General features: G+C 40.0%; 1 protein-coding gene across 3 annotated transcripts in view; it reads left to right on the forward strand.

The window, feature by feature from the left end:
* Nucleotides 1-23,560, forward strand: part of NCKAP5 (NCK associated protein 5) — a 640,533-nt gene that overhangs the window by 566,298 nt on the left and 50,675 nt on the right. For all 3 annotated transcript variants that reach the window (XM_063116607.1, XM_063116609.1, XM_063116608.1), the window contains 3 exons: nucleotides 11,229-11,525; nucleotides 16,809-16,948; nucleotides 20,314-20,446. In XM_063116607.1, coding sequence (XP_062972677.1) covers nucleotides 11,229-11,525; nucleotides 16,809-16,948; nucleotides 20,314-20,446 — 570 coding nt within the window. The remainder of the gene's footprint in view (nucleotides 1-11,228; nucleotides 11,526-16,808; nucleotides 16,949-20,313; nucleotides 20,447-23,560) is intronic.

A 23,560-nucleotide genomic window follows, 5' to 3' on the forward strand; every position in this document is an offset into this window, starting at 1 on the left:
ACAAAGCTTTACTCTTATCCTCCTAGCCACCTAGTAGTTATGGGATGCAAAAGAAAAGGCATCTCTCTGTGCTGTTCCCGGCTCACAGGGACGGTTTGCATTACTGGCTTTGAAGCAATCCTTGACTCACTTCCTTGTACCCCCAGAAATGTCTGCTGCATGCCTGCCTTCCCGCCTCCACCTGGGTGCTGCTGTGGTGCGGTATCTGCTGGGACTTACTTCCCCATAGATCTATGGCATAGTTGTACATCTCTGACTGCCTCTCTGCCCTCCTGGTGCCTAGGAGATGTACTAGATGATGGGCTTTGTGGTTCAACCCCACAAGCCTCTGGCATGCTTGCTTCCAGTGCTAAAGGGGCATGCTGCCTGTCCTCTTCTATGACAGCCTCGCAGGGATGGTTTGTGCATGTCTTGCTTTGACTCAGCGTATCTTTCCGTGTGATAAAAGGCAGCTGTATTGCGCGCTCACCCTGTTTAAGATTTCTTGGGGTGTATGAGTGTACATTTTTGGAAGTGTTTAACCTGAGATGAAGATCCTTATTTAGAAAAAATCTTGATTCCCCCAAATCATCTGTGCTATTGATGGCTATGGGAAAGCGCTTTGCAATGGATCTCTATGGGCAGGTATGGTTTCCTTATGGGCATACTGTCCTTTGTGGGGGATTTTTCATATATTCCCCCAAAATCACTAGAGGCTCGGATTTCCTTCCAACTGGGCGTGAATGTGGATACATGGATAAGTTCTCATGGTGCCGATTTTGAGGTTTCTAACATGATAACTGACACTAGAAAGGGGTGTGAATGGGGGTTAGAGGGTGATACTTAAAACGAAAAAAACGCCAAAAATCAGGGCATGCTCAGATTTGCTTGAAACTTGCCATGAATGTGGATCTAGATGGCATCTGTGAGGGTACCCACTTTCAAGTTTGTGTTTGTATCTGTAAAAATGTCAGAGTAAATCCCATTTCTGAAAATGGGGTGAGGGATTTTCAAAAATTCCTCCAAAATCAGTGGAGCCTCAGATTTCCTTCCAACTGGGCATGAAGGTGGATACATGGATAATCTCTCATGGTGCCAATTTTGAGGTTTCTAATGTGAAAACTGATAGAGTTCTCGAAAGGGCTGTGAATGGTGGTTAGGTGGTGATGCTTAAAAGGAAAAAAAATCACCAAAAATCAGGGCATGCTCAGATTTGCTTGAAACTTGCCATGAATGTGGAACTAGATGGCATCTGTGAGGGTACCCACTTCCAAGTTTGTATCTGTAAAAATGTCAGAGTAAATCCCATTTCTGAAAATGGGGTGAGGGATTTTCAAAAATTCCCCCAAAATCAGTGGCGCCTCAGATTTCCTTCCAACTGGGCATGAAGGTGGATACATGGATTAGCTCTCACGGTGCTGATTTTGAGGTTTCTAACTTTAGCAGAAAAAAAGTTATAGGCGTTTGGATTTCAATGCAAGTCTATGGGGGGAAAACCAAGCTCTGATTCGGATCTGGAGCTCTGCAGCGAAGCAGAGCAGACGACTGGCGGATCGGCGAGGAACAGACCTGATCCGGAAGTTGCGTATTGGGATCAGAAGCGGATCGGGGGGTCCGTGCACAGCCCTAGTTCTTTTCTTCTTCTTCTACAGTTGATTTGTACTTTCACAAATCTTGGGATTCTTTCAAGCCTGCTGATATCTCCCTCTTGTGTATGGATGGTTGTGTTCCAGCTACATGTGGGTAAGCACTCAAAGAATGCTTTTTGTTATTAGTGAGTGAGTGTATTTCTCCACTTGGTGATCTATGGGATAATCCTTGGACAGTAGCACTATGAGCATCTTTAGACAAGCATTTTATCGCACTCTCATGACTGGCCACTCACGGATATATTCACAGGTCATTTTGATGACACAGCAATCTTCCTGTGCATCTCCCACTTCTTCTGTTGTTTTTCGCACTACAAAATATGACCCAGAAAACCCAGTTATTGTTGGCTCTTGTAAGGATGAATGGGACTGTAGCCTTAAAGTCATTATTGCTTGCTTCATCCATGATTATAGCCCAAAATATGTAGAATCCTTATTTCTCTTTGTGTTGTTGTTATTTTTGCCAACCTTTGTTCCAGTGGTTCTGTAAGTTTTAACTATGTTTGTACACAATATCTGTTTAAAGTAGATACAGCATATAAGCATTTATAAAAAGCCAGATCAGGGGGTGCTGCGTTTGATATTAATATTAAAATTTAGATTGCATATGTAATGTGAATTGCACATACTCCAAAACAAGCCCTCACACTTCAGTGAGTTTTCCTTTGTTATATAGTATGTGGCCATCCTTGAAAGAGTCAGGTTGTTTTGTGCCACAGAAAATTTTGCGAGTTCAAAAGGTAGGGGAGCTCATTTATCTCACTATTGGGAAAATGTGTGATGAACACTTTAGATAGTGGTCTGCATTCAGTGTCTTGTGAGTGGATTTCTGCTTATGTAACTAGCCTTTCCTTCCCTCCCCTTCTGGCGGCCCTTGGGAACCCTCAAATATTTTCCAGGGATTTCCCCAGGCCTCCAGAATGGAGTCTCCCCCAATCTGGAGCTGGTTCTGGCAGGAACATGCGAAGCTTTGGACCCAACCAGAGAGCTTTGGCTATTAAGCAGGATGTTTTAATAATGTATACGTGTTTTTAATTCAGTTTTATGTATTTTATACTTGTTTCCCGCCTCAATCTAGATGGAGAGGTGGGTAAGGAATATTATTATTATTATTATTAATAATAATAATAATAATAATAATAATAATAATAAAATGTAATAAATACATAAATAAACCTGCCTTATACTGAGCCAAACTATTGGTGCATCTAGCTGAGTATTGTCTACAGTGACTGGGAGAAACCTGTCCAGGGTCTCAGACAAAGAGACCCTGGATGTACCTGGAAATGCCAGGGCTTGAATCTGGAACCTTTTGCCTGCAAAGCATAAAGCTCCAGCACTGAGTTATAAGATTATACCATTAAACCCTAAATAATGTCATACACAACAAGTGCATTAATATTAATTACCAACCAATTTCTGTCCCTGCCAACAAAAAATGAAACCAAAAAAAAAAAAAGCAAAGAATTCTGTTTCCAAAGTTCAAACTAGCTCTTATATTTCAGGGACTTCTTACAAGGAAAACACAATTCTTTAAATAAATCAGTACTTGAATGTTGGCTTTAAATCATCACCATTTGTTACCAACTGCTGCTTCCTGCTTAGATACAGTTAGTTTCAGAATGAGAGATTAGAATATCATCTGGTCCGGAGGAGGTGAACTTGTGTCCTGAAATGGAAAAAGAAGCCCGTGGATTATTATTATTGTTATTTATTTATTTATATAGCACCATCAATGTACATGGTGCTGTACAGAGTAAAACAGTAAATAGCGAGACCCTGCCGCATAGGCTTACATTCTAATAAAATCATAATAAAACAATAAGGAGGGGAAGAGAATGCAAACAGGGTAGGGTAAACAGGCACTGGGTAGGGTAAAACTAACAGTATAAAGTCAGAACAAAATCAAGTTTTAAAAGCTTTAGGAAAAAGAAAAGTTTTTAGCTGAGCTTTAAAAGCTGCGGTTGAACTTGTGGATCCATTGAAACTTGCTCTGAAAAACCAGCATGAAGAAGTTTCGCTTCCTTAATTTAATTCCTTAATAACAAGACTGTCTTTTAATTAATTTCCTCCTCAAAATATTAAACAGTAATTAGCATTAGCAGTAACAAAAGCCAGTGAATGTCATAAAGTCTATATATTATAACTGGGGCTCAATTAAAGTTAGAGCAATTGTTCTCTCTCTCTCTCTCTCTCTCTCTCTCTCTCTCTCTCACACACACACACACACACACGTCTTGCTACCAACGAGCTTATAACAGGCATGCGGAACTTTTTTTCCATCAAGGGCCATAGACCCACAGGGTGGGGGTGGGGCGGAATCGATTGAAGGTCACACACAAATATTAACTATAGTAATTCATTGTATTATAAGTACCATAAATATATATTTATAATACTATGGAAAATCGTACTTGGGCATTGTCATCTCCTGAAGCTGAGGCTACTCAGATTGGGATGCACTGACTAACAGGAAGAATACATACTAAAACTTTCCCTGGACAAGGGAAGGCATTCACCTGACTCCTATCAGGGAATGTATGTGTAATAACATTAAAGGGTTTCCAGCATTATTTAATGGAGTAATCACTAGGCTCAATGCAAGCAAGTTGTTCTTTTTTTAGTAGGATTTAATTCCAGGTAACCTGGGTTAGCAGCCTAGCCCCGTGCATGTTTACCCAGAAAGTAATTGTTTCACATTCAGATGGGACTTGCTCAGGGGTGGGGAAAGTATGCTTCTGACAGCCCCATTGCTTACACCCAGATCTGGATCTAAGCCATTGAAAATCAAAGAGCTTTTAGTCTTTCTTGAGTTGATAATACAGGGAATAGCAAAAGTTGAGAAGAATTTACAGCAATGACTACTACTGCATAGGTTGGAATCTTTTCTTAAAGCAATGGTGGGTCGTCATAGTAATACTGATTATACAAATAAGCACATTATTTGTCACCTGGAGTAATTCCAGTAGTAAAATAAATGAAAAGGGCTTAAATGTTTCACTGAAAATAAAAAATACTGATTATTAACTTCTTCTGGATTGCATGATTTCCCATTTACAGAGCAATCCTATCCATGTCTACTCAGATATGTCCCATTGAGTGCAGTGGGACTTACAATCTGCTAAGTGTGTATAGTATTGCAGCTGTGAAAGAGGGCTGATGCATTAATCCTCTATTAGTAATAGTTCTCTACTCACTCCAATGGAAAATAAGCTCTCTATGAAGGTACATGCAGAGGTGGCTTTCATTTCAGTGAGTGGGGCATGTGCAGTACCTCCAGATCTTTTTCCCAAGTGTGTATAAGGCTCAGAATTATAATTGGCTGCTACTGTCACCCAATCCTATTGTTCTAAGAAGCCAGAGTATACTTTCTGGCCACCTGTAGGGTGGTGGTGTGAGGATCAGGCCAGTAGTTCCCTTTGCTGTAAACTGCTATAGTTCTGCAGAGAATAAGTTGCCTGCAACCAACTACTAAAGTTCAGAGACCCCATTGCATACAAAGCCTAATATTCAGTCCCATTAATCATCTGAAGATGCAATCTGTTTTATGGATGCCATCATAAATGATGAGTGTTTCCTCTGAAAGTAATGTTTTCTACTTCTTTATCTGGGAAGAGGGTTTTTTTTTGTTTTTGTTTCTTACATTTGCTTAGTATTTTTATGATTTTTTAGTAAAGGTAGTGATTTTACCAAAGGTACTTTATATACTAGTTTGATTTTCAAAACAAACAAGAACTGCTTCATTCAGCTATGATTAATTAAATCAAATGATGTGGCAGTCCAACAGAAATAATCCACTTTAAAACTGACATTGATTTGGCAGAAATACATTAATTTGTGTGCTTTTTCGCTTGTTTTAGCATTTCCGAGAATGGAAAGGACAGACAAATAAAGAGATCTGCTCTACCATCTGTAGTTTGAGATCTTCTTGCCAATAACACATGTAGCTTAAAGATGTTTATTAGTGGCAAAAAAATACAGGAAAAAAGACCTATGTGCATTGGAGGAGTTCTGAAAAAAGAGACTGATATTTGGAAATGATAATGTTTAAAATGGTTGGGCCACCATGCACTGCTATGGTCCCCACATATGTTTCCTATTAAAAGAGTCACTTGATTCAGTGCAACTTGAAAGATATGTGTTTGCTTCATTCACACTTTGAACTTGTGGCATGAGAACCACTCAACACTGTAGTAAGGGGTGCATCTCAGTATTAATGGCATCATTTCCATGGGCAAATAGTATTTGTGTGGAAAAATACTAGCAAGCCTCTTAAGTTTCACAGTATGGAAGAAGGACAATAGAATTTGAAAGAACTGTGATTACTGTGACAGAGTTAAATAACAAATGAGGAATATTATAAAAAAAATCAATACATAGAAACATATCATTGAAAGGGAAAGGATTTCTTAGGTCTTATTGAGCATCATCAGCCAATACAAGATTGTTCACTACAGTACAATCTGAACTCCTTTATTCAGTCTAATTTGAAATTGCCCAAGCAGTGGAACTTTTAACTTTTCCCTTGGGGGAATCTGCCACAGCTTTAAAGAGCTCGCTGTCAGGAGATGTTATCAGACGTTTAGCCTAAATTTTGCTCAGATTTAAGCCAACACTTCTAAATCTGTCTCTTGGGCATTTTACTTTTTTAGCTACATGTAAATTGCCATTACAATCCTTTTAACTGCTATTTGGAGATGCTAGTTCCTGACACATGGAGTAATATATTTAAGTGACAGAGGCTATGTTCAAGTGAACAAAGGCAAATACATTAAGTGCTTCAGTAGGTGTTAATCAAAAGTGTGTGCTTTGGTTTGGGTACGGTTCGTGCTTTGTATGCATAGATGTATTCTTCATTCACTCTTTCCTTCCAAGAGAATCCTGTTTATTTATTACATTTATATCCTGCCTTTTTTCCTCCAAGGACATACATAATCCTCTTCCTCCTCTCCATTTTATCCTCACAACAACAACCCTGTGAGGTAGGATGGAATAGACCATGGAACTGACTATTTACGGAGGTTGTGGCTTCTCTGATGGTTGGAAGTATTCAGGCAGAGACTGGCTAGCTATCTGTCAGGGATGGTTTAAACTGGATTCCTACACTGAAGAAAGCATTGGATTCGATGGCCTAAATGACCCTTTCCAACTCTATGATTCTATGAAGTACCCCAGGACTTTTAGGAATATTTCAGCCTTAGAAACACCTTCGATATCATTAATACTGGGCTCAAACCAAATGGTCACCATATTTCTTTGCTGTAGAATTCAGAGCATTTAAGTCATTTTCATAACCATACTGACCAATTAGTAAGCCCTTCTGGGATCAACACTTCTTTTCCTTTCAGCTTTGATCTTAAATTTAATTATGGTTAACCATGTGTATTCTCTTTTGGAAATTCTCTTTCGGAGTTGATGGTCAAGTTAAAATAACAAAGGTATATAAAAATACTGCTTTTTACTGTAGACCAGTGGACAGGGGGAAGACATATCTAGGAGCCCCTTCCTCAAATTCCTCATTGTTACCTTTTCTGTAACTCTAATTATTAAAAAGGGTCGACTATGACTGACGAGTTGTTTGTCTGCACCCTGAACAGAGTGATTCCCAGTCCATTGTCTGAATCATTCACCCACAGCAGAAGCCACCATTTTCTACAACATCATAAACCTCCTAAATGTGTGTTGATGATATGGAACAAACTTGCAATTCTGCTGAGAATAAACAATTCATGAGCAGGGATCCATCACAAATGTGTAAAGAGAGGGCAGCAGAGGAAGCAGCTGCTACATAGGCAGAGTAATTGAATGTACTTGTCTTGACTCTTGAACTCTGGCACCATTTCCTCAGAGAGCAAAAGAGACTGGGCGTGAGTATCCATACCCTGCAAATAAGCCTTTTGAAAACTGCAAGCATTGTTGGTGGAGGAGTGTGCTGTCTTTCTGTATGACTCGTCACAGCAGTATCAGTTCCATTGTGTCCGTCACTCCTTATTGTCACTAAAAATTTGAATTTACTGCTGCACGTTTACTCGGTTATCAATGCTTTCAAGACAAAAAAATGCATTGCAATGAAAAAAAGTTAGAGATATTGGGTTAGATCCAGAGAATCCTACTTGTACCACAGCGGTTTCTTGGCTTTTCCTTGTGAACCACCAAAATGTGCTGCTGGGTCCTTCTGTAATGGTATGTCTTTTATCCCCCTCAGCCGGCATGGCATGAGGGGGAGAAACAGTAGTTGCGGTGGGGAGGAGGGGAATAAAGGCCTCACTTGTTACACACGTGGACCACATTAGGCAGGGGTGTGGCCAAGCCTTTAAAGTCTGGTCCTGCCCCCTTAGTTGGCCTCTCTGTCTTTTTGGCTCCCTCCCTCCCTCTTCTAGTATGGGACTTAGCCAGTCGCTCCCTTTGAGGGGAGTGCTGAGTAGGATTTTTTTCCTTCCCATAAATTGTGGGAAGGTTTTTGCCTACTCCATACTTGAGGTTTTATCTGGAGGATGGATAAACAGGTTGATTTGTCAGCAGGATGTGTGGAAATTAGCTATGGGAAATTTGCCAAGTGAAAACATGGCTTTTTAACAAAGCTTTTAATGGTTGAATTCACCAAGTTGGCACATTGTTTTAATAGTTTTACTGCATTTAAATTATATATTGTTTTAACTTGGTTTATGGTTTAATTTGATTTTTGCTGTGTATATTTACTGTTTTATGCTATATGCTTTTATCTGTACGCCGCCCTGAGATCTTATTGATATAGGGCAGGATATAAATGTTTTAAATAAAATAATTAAATGAATGGGAGATTAGGCATGGTGACCACTCTGGCACCTTTTATGTGATTGGCATATCCAGAGCTCCTGCTCCTCGCAAATTTCATGGCTCCCGTGTCAGGATATGGTATGCTTTTGGAGATCTTCTTGCCTCATCTACACAGGGTTTTACGGCTCCGAGTGGGGTTGATGTGGGGCGGTCTCCCCACACTCTCAAAGTGTTGTATAAGAAAGGGACCAGGTTACCTAACTCCTGGTTTAAGAGAGTGGCTTGCCCTTAAAACCAGGCAAGCAGCATGAGATTAGGACATATTGATCCCCCCACTTTTCACATTCAGTTCCAGGGTGGGGTTGAATCTCCCTTGTTAAATCAAGAGGCCCTAGTTTATCCCAAGCTCTGGTGTCTGTGTCTTTATTCCGTGCTTCCTTCTCCATTTGCAAGTCATGACCCATGGGGAGCTTCAGTGGGTAGGAAAATTGGGGGAAATTTGGCAGGCTGTCTTGTGCAAGTGGGAAGTGCCTTTCTGCTTGAACAGGACGCATTTGTATCCAAGTCATTCCTCCCCTCTCCCCCCGAATACATATTTTTGAATATAAAGATGTGGCACCTCATCGTAACAATAAGAAATGTGTCATCAAATACTTTGACAAATTGTAGAAAATCCATGCAACTGATTTAAAAAGTAGATATGAAGGTGAAAATGGTGTTCATAGCCAAGTGCATGCACTAACACTGTCAAGCTAAACTAGAAATAGCAAAGGCAGTTACAGTTATAAGTCATGTAACAGCTATGGCCATGGTCAACAAAACTAGTATGTCAGAGGAGAAATTCATAGCATTCAACATCATGTCAATAAAAACATGCCTAAGATCTAATCTCCCCACTTACAGACAGGTAAAATTAAGTCAAAACAAAACCCAACAATGAAAGTTAAAGGCTTGGGGAAGAAGACACTTAACTTCTTGAATGCAATGTCAGTGAATACATATAGTTCAGACCGTGTGGTGAGTATGCTTGGATTTGGTTGAAGCTATGAGGATGTTCTGGATGCCTCAACCAGCAGTCTTTGGGAAGAACTGTCTTTTAAACATTTAAGCCTGGCTTAAGATGAGCCTCGTGTGGCGCAGAGTGGTAAGCGGCAGTTACTGCAGCTGAAACTCTCCCCACAGCCTGAGTTCGATCCCAGCAGAAGCTGGTTCTCAGGCAGCCGGCTCAGGTTGACTCAGCCTTCTATCCTTCCGAGGTCGGTAAAGTGAGCACCCAGCTAGCTAGGGGAAAGATAACTGCGACTGGGGAAGGCAATGGCAAACCACCCCGCTACAAAGTCTGCCAAGAAAACGTCAGCGAAAGCTGGTGTCCCTCTAGGAGTCAGCAATGACTCAAGTGCTTGCACGAGAGGTTCCTTTCTCTTTCTTTCCTAAGATGTTTCACAAAAAAGGAAGCTGAGGAACTGATTCATACACCCTGAGCTTTAGTTTTGTGTATGTGTACGTGCATATTGTTAGGACTACCCATGATGCAGAAATAGCTGTAATTGCCATGTATAAACTGTTATTCCCACCCAATGATACCATCTCAGTTTTTGTAACCTGAAAATATGTGCCTACTCAAGCGAATTCCTTCTAAAATTAAGTATGTATAATAGCTGGGATACTTATTTTTTTTATGCCTTTATATCTTTTTATTTTTTATATTTTCATTTTACATATCATTTTTATTTTATTTCTTTACTGCATTCTCCTGAAAGATATGGATGTATAGATAGATGGATGGTCCTGAAATAGACTTGTTGTTTGACGTAAGATACTCACATTCTATCTTGAGACTTATTCTCTGTAACCTTTTAACCCACAGATTCTCCTAAGCCAGGTTTATACTTCTGTGATATAAACTAGTGCTGCTGAAATCTATTGGAATGGCCAGGCTTGAGCCTAGTAACATGGGCTATATTTCCTGCAAAAGTCCCAAATATCCCAGATTAGAACATTCTTATATCGGTACTGGCCTGGTTGAAAATAACATGAGCATTGGCAGTAGCTATCCCTTTAGGGTTGAGGTATCTTTTCTAAAGACAGTGGGTCTAATCCTATCCAGTTGTGGATAAGGGCAGTATGTAGAGTCTAAAGAATAATAGCAAAAATGCTATTATGAGAGTCCCTTGAAAAACAAAGGGCAATGACTATAACAAAAGGCATCATATTAGTCTTTGAGCTTTGTATAAAATAATACTCCGAACTTAGCACTTTGCTTAAGAAGATTATGAGCTGGGCCTTTTATATTGTGTTTGTCTTAATTACACAGACTGAGGTTAACTATGCAGCTTTTAACTGCTCTGATTAATTTTGTGGTGATTATTAATTCTACTTGAGCATGTGTGTGTGTTTTTCTTATTAATAAAAAAACTTTTTTTTTACTCAAAGACACAGTTACCATAACCACAGCACTCTTAAGTACAAAATGTTTTTTTGATTATATGAGCCTGCCTCATACAAACGATTTGTTCTATATAGACCAGCTTTCCCCAAGCTGGTATCCTCCATATGTTTTGGACTTCAACTCTCATCAGCTCCAACTAGTGGGGCCAAGTGTCAGGAGTCCTGGGAGTTGTCATCAAAGACACCAGATTGAAGAATGTTGTTCTGGACCAGTGTTGTACGTTCTGACAGGTAGTGGTTTTCTAAGATCTCTAGGGTGTTTCCTTGCTTTACAACCTGAAATCCTTTTAACTACAGATACTAGAGGACTGTGTGCAAAGACCTTCTAGATGTGCTTTGTGTGGTTTTAGAATCCTCTTCAGCTTCACTAAATTACACTGTATTGCTATGTCTTAGAATCCTGCTGCCAAATGAGGACCCTCGACAGTGGGATAGGGACCTTCCCTCTCCCAGACTCAGGAAACCGCTCAACTGGACGACATGTTTCTAAACAAGAAATGGATTTAGAAATGGAAGTTTTTCCTCAAGCTCCTTCTGAGAAAGCCAAAACCCTTGAGCGAGAAGTGCCTTCAACAGCTCAGAAGAACCAGGGATCTGTGGAGAGCATAATTTCTCATTCGGCGTCAGATCCTACAATGACTGCTAAAGGTGTACGACCTTTTCAGAGTCGCCTTCCAAAACCGGCTTCTTCAGGTAAAATGAAAGTTATGCTGGAAATTAGATTCTGTATACTCTGATATCTGTTTCCATTAGAAGAGGCCTTTACTAATGACGTTGGATAAAAGACATGTGAAATGTACAGCTGAAAAAGATTCTTCAAGTTACGGTAGAAGGTTAACAAGCTAGTGACCACACTGAAGCTGAAATCTTGTTACAAAAATATTAATCTGTTGTTTTGTAAAGATTGCTGTGTGTGACACACCATGTCTCTAAATAGCTCACAGGTGATGTCAAAGCTAGGGCAGGGTGAGTTTACTCTGCAGCCAGAATCAAACCAAAGAGGTTCCAGAAATGTCAGAATGTTTGCTTTTAAAATCTCCTTTAAATATATTAAAATTACTGTATAACAAAGCAATTGCTTTACTTGTGGCAATTGAACCATTGGGCCATAGCCCATTTGGGATAAGGATTTCTGCGACCCTGACAGAAAAAGGGAAGATCCCAATTATTCTTCCTGTCCCATAATATGTTCTCACTACCAAGTTGAATGACTGATTTAAGACTTGACAACTACTCTCTGTTGGTGGTCTCCACCAATGGCTTTATGGAGGACAGTTGCATTTTCCAGGTTGATCAGAGTGATTCCAGACAATTCATACAATATAGTAGCCATTTCATCATACTGAGATGACTATTGCATTGGATGTAGATGTGTCACACTGATTGTGTTAAAACATGCAAACTGCTTGTCACTTGTTATTTATATGCCTCAGTGTTGCAATATGGCAGTGTTAGGGTGATTTAGAATATGGATATGTTTGATGAAACATGAATGTGTTTATTTTATCGATTCTAGAAATGAGTAGCATAGCAAGGACAATGCAAAACTATGTGCAAAGGGCTATGATCTTCTTGTATTCACCATGGTTAGCGTAGTGGTTTCTAACAGCATTTACACTTGAGGCAATTGCTAACACAATGAAATAAACATAACGCTTGAAACAACTGAACAATAAATGTAGGTCTTTAATAAATATGAACACCACAAAGAAATACATCACTATACAAGCAGCATGAAATGCTAAAATGCAGCTAGGGAACATGTGCCCTTATATATAAAACACGTAAATCAATAACTCTGCATGAAATAAAAATGGTATAATTGAGGCCCCAATTCTGCCATTTCTTGTTCTTATGAGCACATTTTCTTATATGTATGTGAACCCAGTACAAATTCTAATGCAGTAAGATATTTGTTTGTGAATTATTTACGGGGTTCAGAGCTGAAAATACAGGTAACTTTAAAATGAATGCTTGTAACAGAGTGGGATTTTCCTTTGCTGTATTATTGTTTATTTTTGCTGTATTTGCATTGTGGGTCATCCAAAATAACTGAGAGACAGACCTACCTCCTCCCCTGAATTTCCCAGAGACAGCACTCTGGGTTGGTTGAGGACAAGTCATTGCCATAAGGAGGTAGGGAATGTAGCCCACTTTAGCCGTGCAAAAGTTATTTATTCCACTTCCTCAGAGTTGGCTTCTGAACAGATTGCAGGCTTTAAGCTTGTGGTAACTGCATTATCTGTCTTCAGGCCATTCTCTGCGCTTTCCTCCCACTTCACCCTCTGCCCAAGTCTTCAATGTAGTGGTAAAAGGATTTGCTGCCATGGAAAGCCAATCCCAAGAAGCCATTCCCTGAAAGTGCTTAGGGCTATATCCCATGTCATGTGAGTGAAGTCTGGTCACACAACAGACCTTTTGCATCCTTTCCTTCCCCTTGTAGCCCCCTATGTGTACCCAAAATCTGCTCCAGAGGATCTCCCAACTTGCCAAAGCCTACTTGGGAGGCACAGGGGTTGTCATAGGGATGGGGAATCAGCTTCGCTTGGGATGTCATTCCATAAGTTATTCCATGGGTGGGTTCAGACAATCGTTTTCAGACACAGTGTCTTAAATGAGCCACCACGCTTTGTGGTATGTGCCAGGCACCCATGGGCACCCATTCCATATCTCAGGCCCCCCTCGTAGGTTGTTGTGTCATCCAAACCTGATGAGGGTGGGTTGTTGCATGATTAACAAACTACCTTAAATGCATTGGCTGTTTTAGGGTTATAGATGGTTTGTTAACTATGCCAACAACCGACCCTTGCTGTGTTCAGATTACATGACAACCTACAAACATGGGTTGGGTTACGGAACAAGCACCCACATTCCTTTGGGCATCCTGCTCACAGTGGGTTGTCATGATCTTGTGAAACATGTCCTTATGCCAATCCATAATGATACAATTTGATTTCACCATAGGGATGGAGCGAGTTCTAACATCTCATTTTCATGCTCTTCACACTTTTACTATGGAGTGAGAACTCCAGAGAGTTGTTAGAGGAGGCACTAAGGTTGAAAGGTTGGAACACCAGTCTGCGCCCAGCAGATGTGCATCATGGGTTAAGAGATAGAACTGCCACTTTGTATTTCTGATAAATGAGCCCTATTCTATGGGTGCAGAACAGATAGATAGCTGTGATCTGGCAAAGGAAAATAAGGATGAATCGAGGGGAGGGGGGAATCGAATTTTAAAATAATAATTTTCATACAAAAATAGGAACCAAACTATTTTTCTAAATTTTGTAGGAGGAAGAAAGACATTGGCAGTATTTCCCAGCTTTTTCATGATTCAGATATTACTAGTGCTTATCTGTGTGTGTGTGTGTGTGTGTGTGTGTGTGTGTGTGTGTGTGTATATACATATGCACACACACATCCTAACCTCAGGCCCAGGAGCCAAATTTGGCCCTCCCGAGGTCCCCAATCTAGTCCATCAGGATTCCCCAGATGGTTCTTCCCCTGGCCCTTCACCCTTTCCCCCAACCATTGAGGGGTTGGTGGTTTCCTAGGTTTTGGACATCCCCCCGCCACATTCTAAAATGGCTGAATTACTGGCAATAGGAACTCAAAACTAAAATATTTTGGACCTGCCCACCACTAGAATGTGGTCTCTGACTGTATGGACTTAGGCAAATCGGAATTGTTGAGTCCTCTTTTCTTACCAGTCAACCAGGAATAGTAAAGACTATTAGCCACGATCCAAGTAAGGGAAAGAACTTGAAGTTAAGCCAGTATAGTCCCATTATCTGTATAGACTCAAAATGCAGGGTCAAAACTGCATAATCAAAATTTTATTGATTAGGCTACTTACATAATAATAATAATAATAATAATAATAATAATAATAATAATAATAATAATAATTTTATTTATTTATTTCTTATCTGTCTCTCCCTCTGGATAACGGCGGGGAACAACACCAAATAGAAAAATACTGTAAAATTCATAAAATTGATTAAAAACATATAAAACTAATACATTATTAAAATAACAGCCAGATCATGTATTTAAAGTTAAATTGGGATTTTAAAAAAAGATATCCGTCCAGCCATGCAATGTAGGTTGATTTGTTTGAGCAAAAACACTTATACTTGTGATTAAAGTTAGGCTGACATGTACAAGTCCAAAGCCAGTTATAGCCATGACCTAAGCACTCCGAACCCATGAAATCATTTGAAAACCTGCATCAACAAACTTACTCCTACAAGCATGGAGTTGAGGTCATCTGACCCACCTGTGAGGAAGGTATTTCACTGGTACCCACCTCTATTTTAGGACCAGAACAAATCTACCTACTCTTAAATTACATGGGCATATTTGGAATAAAGTAGTTCTGCCTAGATTTTGTCACTTCAACACAACTGAGTTCTGAATTAGCCTTTCCAGTGTTGCAGAAAGAGGGGAATATGTATAAGGCTACTTTAATGTCTTCAGCCTGTGTAATGGTGTGGCAGAAATATCTTCCACCCCACATCCACATTCATGTGAGAATTAGACATTTGGCTGAAGTCTATTGCAAGAGTACCAAATAATGTTTTTCTAATGTGTCAATATTTAAATTGAGCAGAGGAGTAAATAGGCTGCATTAAAGATTCTTGAGAGTTTAAGAGAAGTCTTCTAATTAAACATCTTGGAATTTAGTTGATTTAGCAATATTCCCAATGCAGTTTTGTAGTGGTTATAATGGAATGCAAACACACATTGTACGCTTCATTGGAAACTCCCTTGCTCATTTCAAATCAAAGCTAAAGAAAAGATATTTTTAATTCACATTATTTTTTAAAATAAGTGTATTGTTAATTAATAGCACAACTAAGGGAGATTCAGAAGAGAAATCTTAGTTATAGATTATATGCTACATGGTTGGGTAGCTACATGTGTGACCTCAATTCAGCAATGTGCTATAGAGTAGACTCCATGATTAAACACTGTCATTATAACAAATTGAATAGAAACTGCAGGCACTGAATTGCTTCATAAGAAGCCAGTCGCAGTAAGATTGTTCTGATCTTAATGCTAATATTCACTGCACCAGCCTTCTAGGGTTTGTTTCTTAATTAAATTGTCTTGAAGGGATGTAAAAAAAAGTAGTATACAGCAGAATGGGAGGTCAACTTTCTCACTCTCAAATTTTATCATGTGACCCCATCTCTCTCTGTGTCTGGCTGTCTGGCTTTCACTAATACACACATGCACTGTGAATCCTACAAAACACTATGAATTTACTTATACAAGGTACTACTTTAAAAAAGGAGGAAATGACATGACTGAGACAATAAATGCTGAGATATTTTTCTTCAAGTCTGCCTTTTTTCTTCTCAGTTAGAAGATCTAACTTATCTGAACCTTCTGCAACACATTAGAAACTAAAAGGAAATGTTGGAAGTGGAAAGAAGGGTTCCAGAACCCTTCCTATTATAAAGACAAGGGAGTGGCATAGCACAGTCAACACAGTGCCAATGTGTTCATAAAAATGCAGTCCCTGGTTGCACCCAGTTTACTGAAATTAGAGTTGGGAGCCCCTGTGTACATGTCCATCATGTGGAATGGACTCAGCATCTTGTCTTCATGATCGTTGAAAAAATGTGAATACATGGAAGCCAATTCTGAAGATGTTCAGACATATTTTCTTGGATATTTAATGATGTGGCTCTGATGATTCCTATATTCTCTATTCAGGACACCATTACTCATATTCCCCCCACCCTTTCCTCCTCTTCTTCCTACTTGTTCGCTCCTCTACCTAACAGATGCCTTTCCTCTATCTACTAGGTAACCATTTCAAATATTGCATTTTTAAGTAAAGCTACCTTTTATAGAAGTACTCAGTGTGAATAAGTGAGCGAACCTGACCCTTGCATGGAAAATGGAATGAAACACTGTTTTTCATACACTGATGTTCAACATCTTTTATTTCTTTCTGTTATCCAGGAATAATGAGCCCTGTGAAAAAAAGCGGACAAGAGGAGACTTCTCTGACTTCTGCATCATTAGAGCATTCAGAAAAAGAAAGAAGGGGGAACAAGAAGATGTTTCCAGATTGGAGCAGCAAAAGAACTATTAAAGCTAAGGTACAAATGATAAAGAGAACCAGGCAGTAATATTTAGTTGTTTATTGTTAATATTTATGACTTGCTCTTCCGTCAAGAAGCTCAAGCAGCATACGAAGGGATGGTTGGTTAACGCTTTTAATCCCCACAAGAACCTGTGAAGTAGGATGCACTGGGAAAAGGCTATAGCTCACTGATAGAGCACATGCTTTAGATGCAGAAAGTCCCTGGTTCCATCATTGGCTTCTCCAGTTAGAACTGGGAAAGGCAGCCTGACCGAAGCCCTGGAAATCTCTGACTATACTGAGCAACGTAGCTCAAAGGTCTTACTAGGTATAGGGCGGCTTCCTATGTTCCCCCTATTCATATGAATTGTGACTGGCCCAAGGCCAACCAGTGAGCTTAATGGGAAGTAGAGATTTTAAGCCAATACACCTTAGACCAAGTCCACTGCTACTTAATCACTTCACCCAGCAGACAGGGCTCTAATCCACACCAGTGTCCACATCAGTGTCCAAAACAGGGCGGCACTGCTCAGCCTGCCAAGATGACACTACAATTTGAGTGACTCCTTCAGCAAGCCCCCCCCCCTTTCTAACATTCTCAAGTTTTGAACGAAACCTTACAGTCTCAAGGCCAAGTGAGGGGGTGAATCTACTTTCTTTTTTCTCCTGAGAACTCTGACAAAGATAGGTTTGCACAGATTCTGACATTCCAAACTAGTTCTAATTAAATCTAACTACAACCTGCAAGGCCTCCACAGCCTTGCTGAAACCTATACCTGACATGTTCATCATCAATAATAAATTGTGTGTGCTTTGCCATTTAATTTTTAGACTTTACAAATAAATGATAATTGTTGTTGTTGATGATGATGATGATGATGCGTCCTATAATTCATTTACAGGGGAGGAATCTGAAACATAATGACAAGTCATCTGTCTCCTTTACAGATTAAGCTGTCCTTTGCCCCTCCTGCCCTTGAACACTTTAGAACCTCACATCCTTTTCGTTTCTGCATGTGTGTTGATTTATTTCATACTCTCTTTTTGTTAATTGTTATCCTGTTCTGTCTCTCACTTTGTACTTTCAACAAAACTGAGTCCAATTACAAGAGAATCAAAATAAGGACTGAAAAAGTGAAAAGTGGGAGACATGTGAAATATCTCCCACTTTCCCTCCCACCCTTTTCTTTACTGCAGCTGTTGGATGCTCCAAATTTGATCGGAGAAGCAGTGCAAGTAGAGAGGATGCTTAACTCTTTCACTATGGATTGATTTCCCAATAAAATCATCTATCCCAAAGTTACTTTCTTCCCTGCAAGGGGAAAAGTCTATGAAGTGGTATCTGTTCTCCTGCTGGAGAAAAACACCCAGTGAGTTTTTTCTTGGGAAAATAGCCTGCAAGGACAACACCTGCTGATGCTGCTCAAATCATACCCAGAGCTCCCTATGGGGACTATAGAGGGGAAAAAACAAAAATACTCCACAAGTCCCTTGCATTTCATCTTGTTTCGTCCTGAAGGTGTAGAGTGTCTTAATGTTGCAAGGGGTGCTCTCATTTGAGATAAAAGAAATAGATTATGGTCAGGAATTTTGTACCTCTGAAAGATTGGAATAGAACTGTAATCCTGCCAAGATGTGACTCCTGATCCCTTAATTTAGAACAAAATACCTTCAGTATGCAATACTGCTGCTGTGCTCCCTCTGTTTCTATTGCACTACTTGGATTCACAGTGAACGTAACAGGAACTACTGCTTCCAACAGAAACTATGGAAGTGAGCAGAAACGCTCATTTCCAGAACGTGGCAGGTCAGTGGTGTTCCTTTCTGCAAGTTCTGCTGATTTGCCCCGTTCTAGAAATGAGTGACTCATTTCCAATTGCTGCAGGATCTACTAGCTTCCCATTGTGGTAGTGGTGGGTCCCACTTAGCATAGGGGCAGCATTGGATACTGCCTTATGAATCCAGGTTCCTCCTTCTGTTCAGCCATAACAGCTAATTCTGTATGAAACTGATGATGAAGTCATAATTTACTATCTTTTGAATTTAAGCACTAGTCCATAGTTTCAGCCAAGATGGCAATATGATAATTTAATGGGGACGTAGTGTGAGTCCCTTCCCTCCACTACCCAGACAGTTGCCAGTATGAACCAGGCCACTGCATGTGTGGCATTGTGGGGTTTTTTTTTTTTTTTTGCAAAACCTGTAACCCTTGAAAGTCTGTGAAAAATCTCTAAGCCACAGTAGCTAGAAGCATGTAGTATCAGTGTCCAGACTCTCCACCAGACTGCACCTTCAGGTCAGATGTTATGGGGAGACATGGACTTATTCTTCCCTAAAAATGCCCACCACGGTGTTTTTCACTCAGCTGGATTTATATCCTTAAGCATCTCTCCCTTCCACCCACTGATATTCACCTGCAATTGTCCTTGTTACATCAACTGGGATTGTTTAGCTTGGAAAAAAGGAGGCTAAGGGGAGACATGATAGAGGTGAACACAATTGTTCATGGTGTGGAGAATGTGGACAGGGAGACATTTTTCTCCCTCTCTCAAAATACTAGAACCAGGGGACATCCCATAAAGCTGATTGGTGGGAGATCCAGGACAAATAAAAGGAAGTACTCCTTCACACAGCGCATAGTTAAATTATGGAACTCACTACCACAAGATGTAGTGATGGCCACCAATCTGAATGGCTTTAAAAGGGGGTTGGATAAATTCCTGGAGACGAAGGCTATCAATGGCTACTAGCCCGGATGGTTGTGTGCCATCTCCAGTATTTGAGGCAGTAAGCCTTTGTGCACCAGTTGCTGGGGAACATTTATTTATTGATTTGTTTGTTTTATTTATTACATTTCTATACCGCCCAATAGCCGGAGCTCTCTGGGCGGTTCCCACATGGGTGGGAGGGTGCTGTTGCGCCATGTCCTGCTTGTTCATCCCTGGCCGATGGCTGGTTGGCCACTGTGCAAACAGAGTGTTGGACTAGATGGACCCTTGGTCTGATCCAGCATCAGGGCACTTCTTATGTTCTTATGTTCTAATGTCATGGCAGGTAGATGTGCCAATCTGAATTTCTGTTGTGTCCCTGCTCATGGATCACTTCTGCTCAAATGCTTTTTTATAGCATAAACCTAAGAAGAATCTATGGCTTGATTTCTTGAGACTTAGATTGTGCCTGTGCAATACTAGCTGGAGGATGAAATCTATTTGTGACTTTTAATTACATAATCAATAGCAAATTGATGCAGCTAAATAAATAGGTCAGACTGAGAGAGACAAAATGGCTTGCCTATTGTACTGCACACTCCAGATTCTTTGCGTTCAGTGAAACGTTTTCAATTCTGAGTCATGCATTTGTCCTTCATGTTGCTTTATCCAGGACAGGGCACTGAGAGTGTGCACTTACTCTGCCAGCAGTAGCAGTGATACCGAAACAGAGCTGGAATATGAAACAAATGATTTTGGAACAGGAGGGGGAAAGTTGGTAGATTTATTGAAGAACAACAAACAAGGTAATTTAAAATTTGTACACAGGGATTTATATACCCCACCTCTGTTATGGCAGCTGCTGTTTGTAGTTTGTTTGTGCTCTATCTTATTTTCTCATCATTTTCAAATACCATTTTCCATTATGTGTTTTTTATTATATATGTACACCAATTTTTGCTCTTACAGCATGATCGTCACTAGAAGCCAACTATAACATTTTTAGTCATAAATCCCTGCCGTGTAACTAAAAAAGTCTTCAATTGGGTTATTGCTTCAATAGCATATCCATATGTGTGTGTGTGTATAAAATTGCACACTTTGGCAGTTCACAATAACCCAATGAGCCATGAACAGTTTTCTCACCCCATATTGATATGCACAGCTCATATTGCCATAAAGCTGTGTCAGTCTTTCCCTTCACAAACAGCCAGTACTGCCTTCTTCCCCCCCCCCCCAATATTTCTCTAGATAGTTCAGATTATAATTGAAATTAGAGTCCAAAATGTAAATGTGATATTTTGGTGGATTTTTCTCTCCACAATTTTCTCTCCTACATTTTTAAAGCATATAAGATCAATGTTATATATATGTATATACTTTTCAGTGCAAATTTTCAGTACAAATTCATCCCAGAGCATGAGAAGGCTAATGAAGTTTGATCCATTGTGAATATAGTTACTGATCATGCCATTTTTTCCTATTTTGTGTGTTATTTTACATGTCAGGAATATACAGGTATAACTACATCAGGGGTGGGCAACTTGAGGACCTCTAGATGTTTTTGGACTTTCTCCCATCATGCTTGCTACAGGCTGTTAGCTAAGCCTGATGGGAGTTGCAGTCTAGCCACATCTGAAAAGTCACAAGTTGCCTATCCCACTCTAGATTAATCTTGGAGATGTTTCTGAAAGAGATACTTCAAGTTAATCATGATGGCTCTTCATGCTCTCAGTCTCTAAGTACACTGAAAACGTCTAGGAGTTCAGATGTGGTCTTTCATAGCGTATCTCATGTTGACTTACAGCCACAAGTATCAGAGGCAGTTATACACAGGTCAAGAGCACACAAAATCATATGCATATTGATATGTCACACCGCTGAGAGCAGTTGGCCAGTCCTGCTTGGAATGGCTAAAAGTCATTGTGTACAGATCTTTGTGTGTGCCACAGGCCTCCATATGGATTCTTCCACACTTGTCACCTCAAAGTCAGCATGCGTAGTGACTCCCACACCAGATTTGTGAATTACCCCTCAATTATAGAAGGTGGAGGGAGCAATGTGTGTCATTCATCAGAAGAAGTAACAAAAACGTTTAGATATGCCTCCTGAGAAGAAGCAATGCTCTGTTCACTATCACTTTCTCACAGTGGACTTTTGGCTCTAAGCTGAGAGATGTTCTCAGACCACATAGGGCTTTTTTGCTCAGTCACCATGTTACATTATTGTTTACTGCTTCTAGTGGTACCAAAGTAAGCCCCCAGATTTTCTCCATTTGGGCAGAAGAAAGATTGCTTTTTTTAAAAAAAAAAATCCTGCACAAGTGCCATTAAATTAAGAACATTTTTGACTAACTGAAGGACATATGAGAAGATTCAGTGATGTGAAGATTACAGGCTAGACTGTAGCAAGTGGATTTGATCCAAGGGGGACTGTTTTGAGAGAAAAGAAAATTGGGGGATAATTATTTTGCCTCACAATTAAATAAAACACTCTCTTCTGAGATTCTGCAGTGACTTAATTAAGCACTTCTGAAATGTTTCCAAAATCAATATTCTGATATAAAAGACCTACTGTATTAGAGAAATAACAACATATTTGCAGTGGCCCCAAGCAGTTATCCTCCTGCTCAGCATGTAGCTGATCACTAATTGTAGAATTGGATGGGTGCCAATATTCAGTGGCCCTTCAAGCAGGTAGTTCAGTGATGTCATAGCTAATTGTTTGTTCAACTGTGCACATTGGAATACGGTCTGTTAGGGCTATGTGCACATCCCTGCAACCAATTGCTGGAATAAAGGATCTCTTCCTCCACAGTATTCTATTAGCTGTGAGGTGGATGCCAGAATCAATCCAATAATGATAATGATAATAATGTAACAACAATAATAAATAACAACAGGAATAGATAATACAGCGTACATAGTGATTTTGAGTGTTCAAAGGGCTTCACAGTCCTTTATAAGAACTCTATAAATGAGGTCATTAGTATTATTTAGATATTTCAGAATGGGAAGCTGTTTAAGAGAAAGAGAGGCTTGCCTATGTTCACCTAAAATGTGCAAGGCAGAAGGGAAATTCAAACCTGGGACTTTCTGATTCATAGCTCAGTCTTTTAGCCACTATATTTCAGAATCTCTTGACTAGCGCAAAAGTATTTTTTATACATATACGTCACCCTTGCTGTAGCAAGGGAGATGGTTTTATTAACAAATCCCCATATGCCCCTGAAATGCTTTTAGATATTTCAGAGATTGTAAGCCAATAGCAGCCTGTGGCCCTTCACATGTTGTTGAACTACAACTCCCATAATCTCTAACCATTACCCATGTTGGATAGGGCTGTTGGGAGTTGGAGTCTACCGACATCTGAAAGGCCACATGCTGGCCAACTCTGCTTTTAATGTGTAACAGTGAATTGATAATTCAGTACATGGGTGATCAATTATGCAAATACCCTTGCTTGAATTATTGTGAGCTGAATGAGGGCAGGCATGATCTTCTCCAAACTGGCCATGCCTTGATTATACTGGAACCCCTGAAGTGCCCTCCTGTTATCTCCTACTTCCTTCGTCAAAAAAAGTACCTTGGGCAAGGTGGATGAGTTGGTGGAAGGTGCTCCCATCAATGTGCAGAGCATCTTTTCCTGCCAGAAAGCCTAGGATTTGTAGTGAGTTCTCAGGGATCCAGGTGGAGAAAACGAAATTTGAAGTGTTGATGAAAATGCTCTGCCATCCCCCTTATCAAAGGTTAGGAGGTTTTGTTTGTGTGTTTTTGCCACAGGGAAGTGGAAGAAGAAAGCAGAGATGACAAGGGGTATTTTGTGGGGCTTTCCAAGTATTCTAGTCAAACATTCAAAATCCCGAGCCCTTTTAGGATGATTAGGAGAGTCCATCACTAACACAACTGCTAATTAGGGAT

This window comes from Elgaria multicarinata, chromosome 2 (assembly GCF_023053635.1).
Source record: "Elgaria multicarinata webbii isolate HBS135686 ecotype San Diego chromosome 2, rElgMul1.1.pri, whole genome shotgun sequence".
NCBI lineage: Eukaryota > Metazoa > Chordata > Lepidosauria > Squamata > Anguidae > Elgaria > Elgaria multicarinata.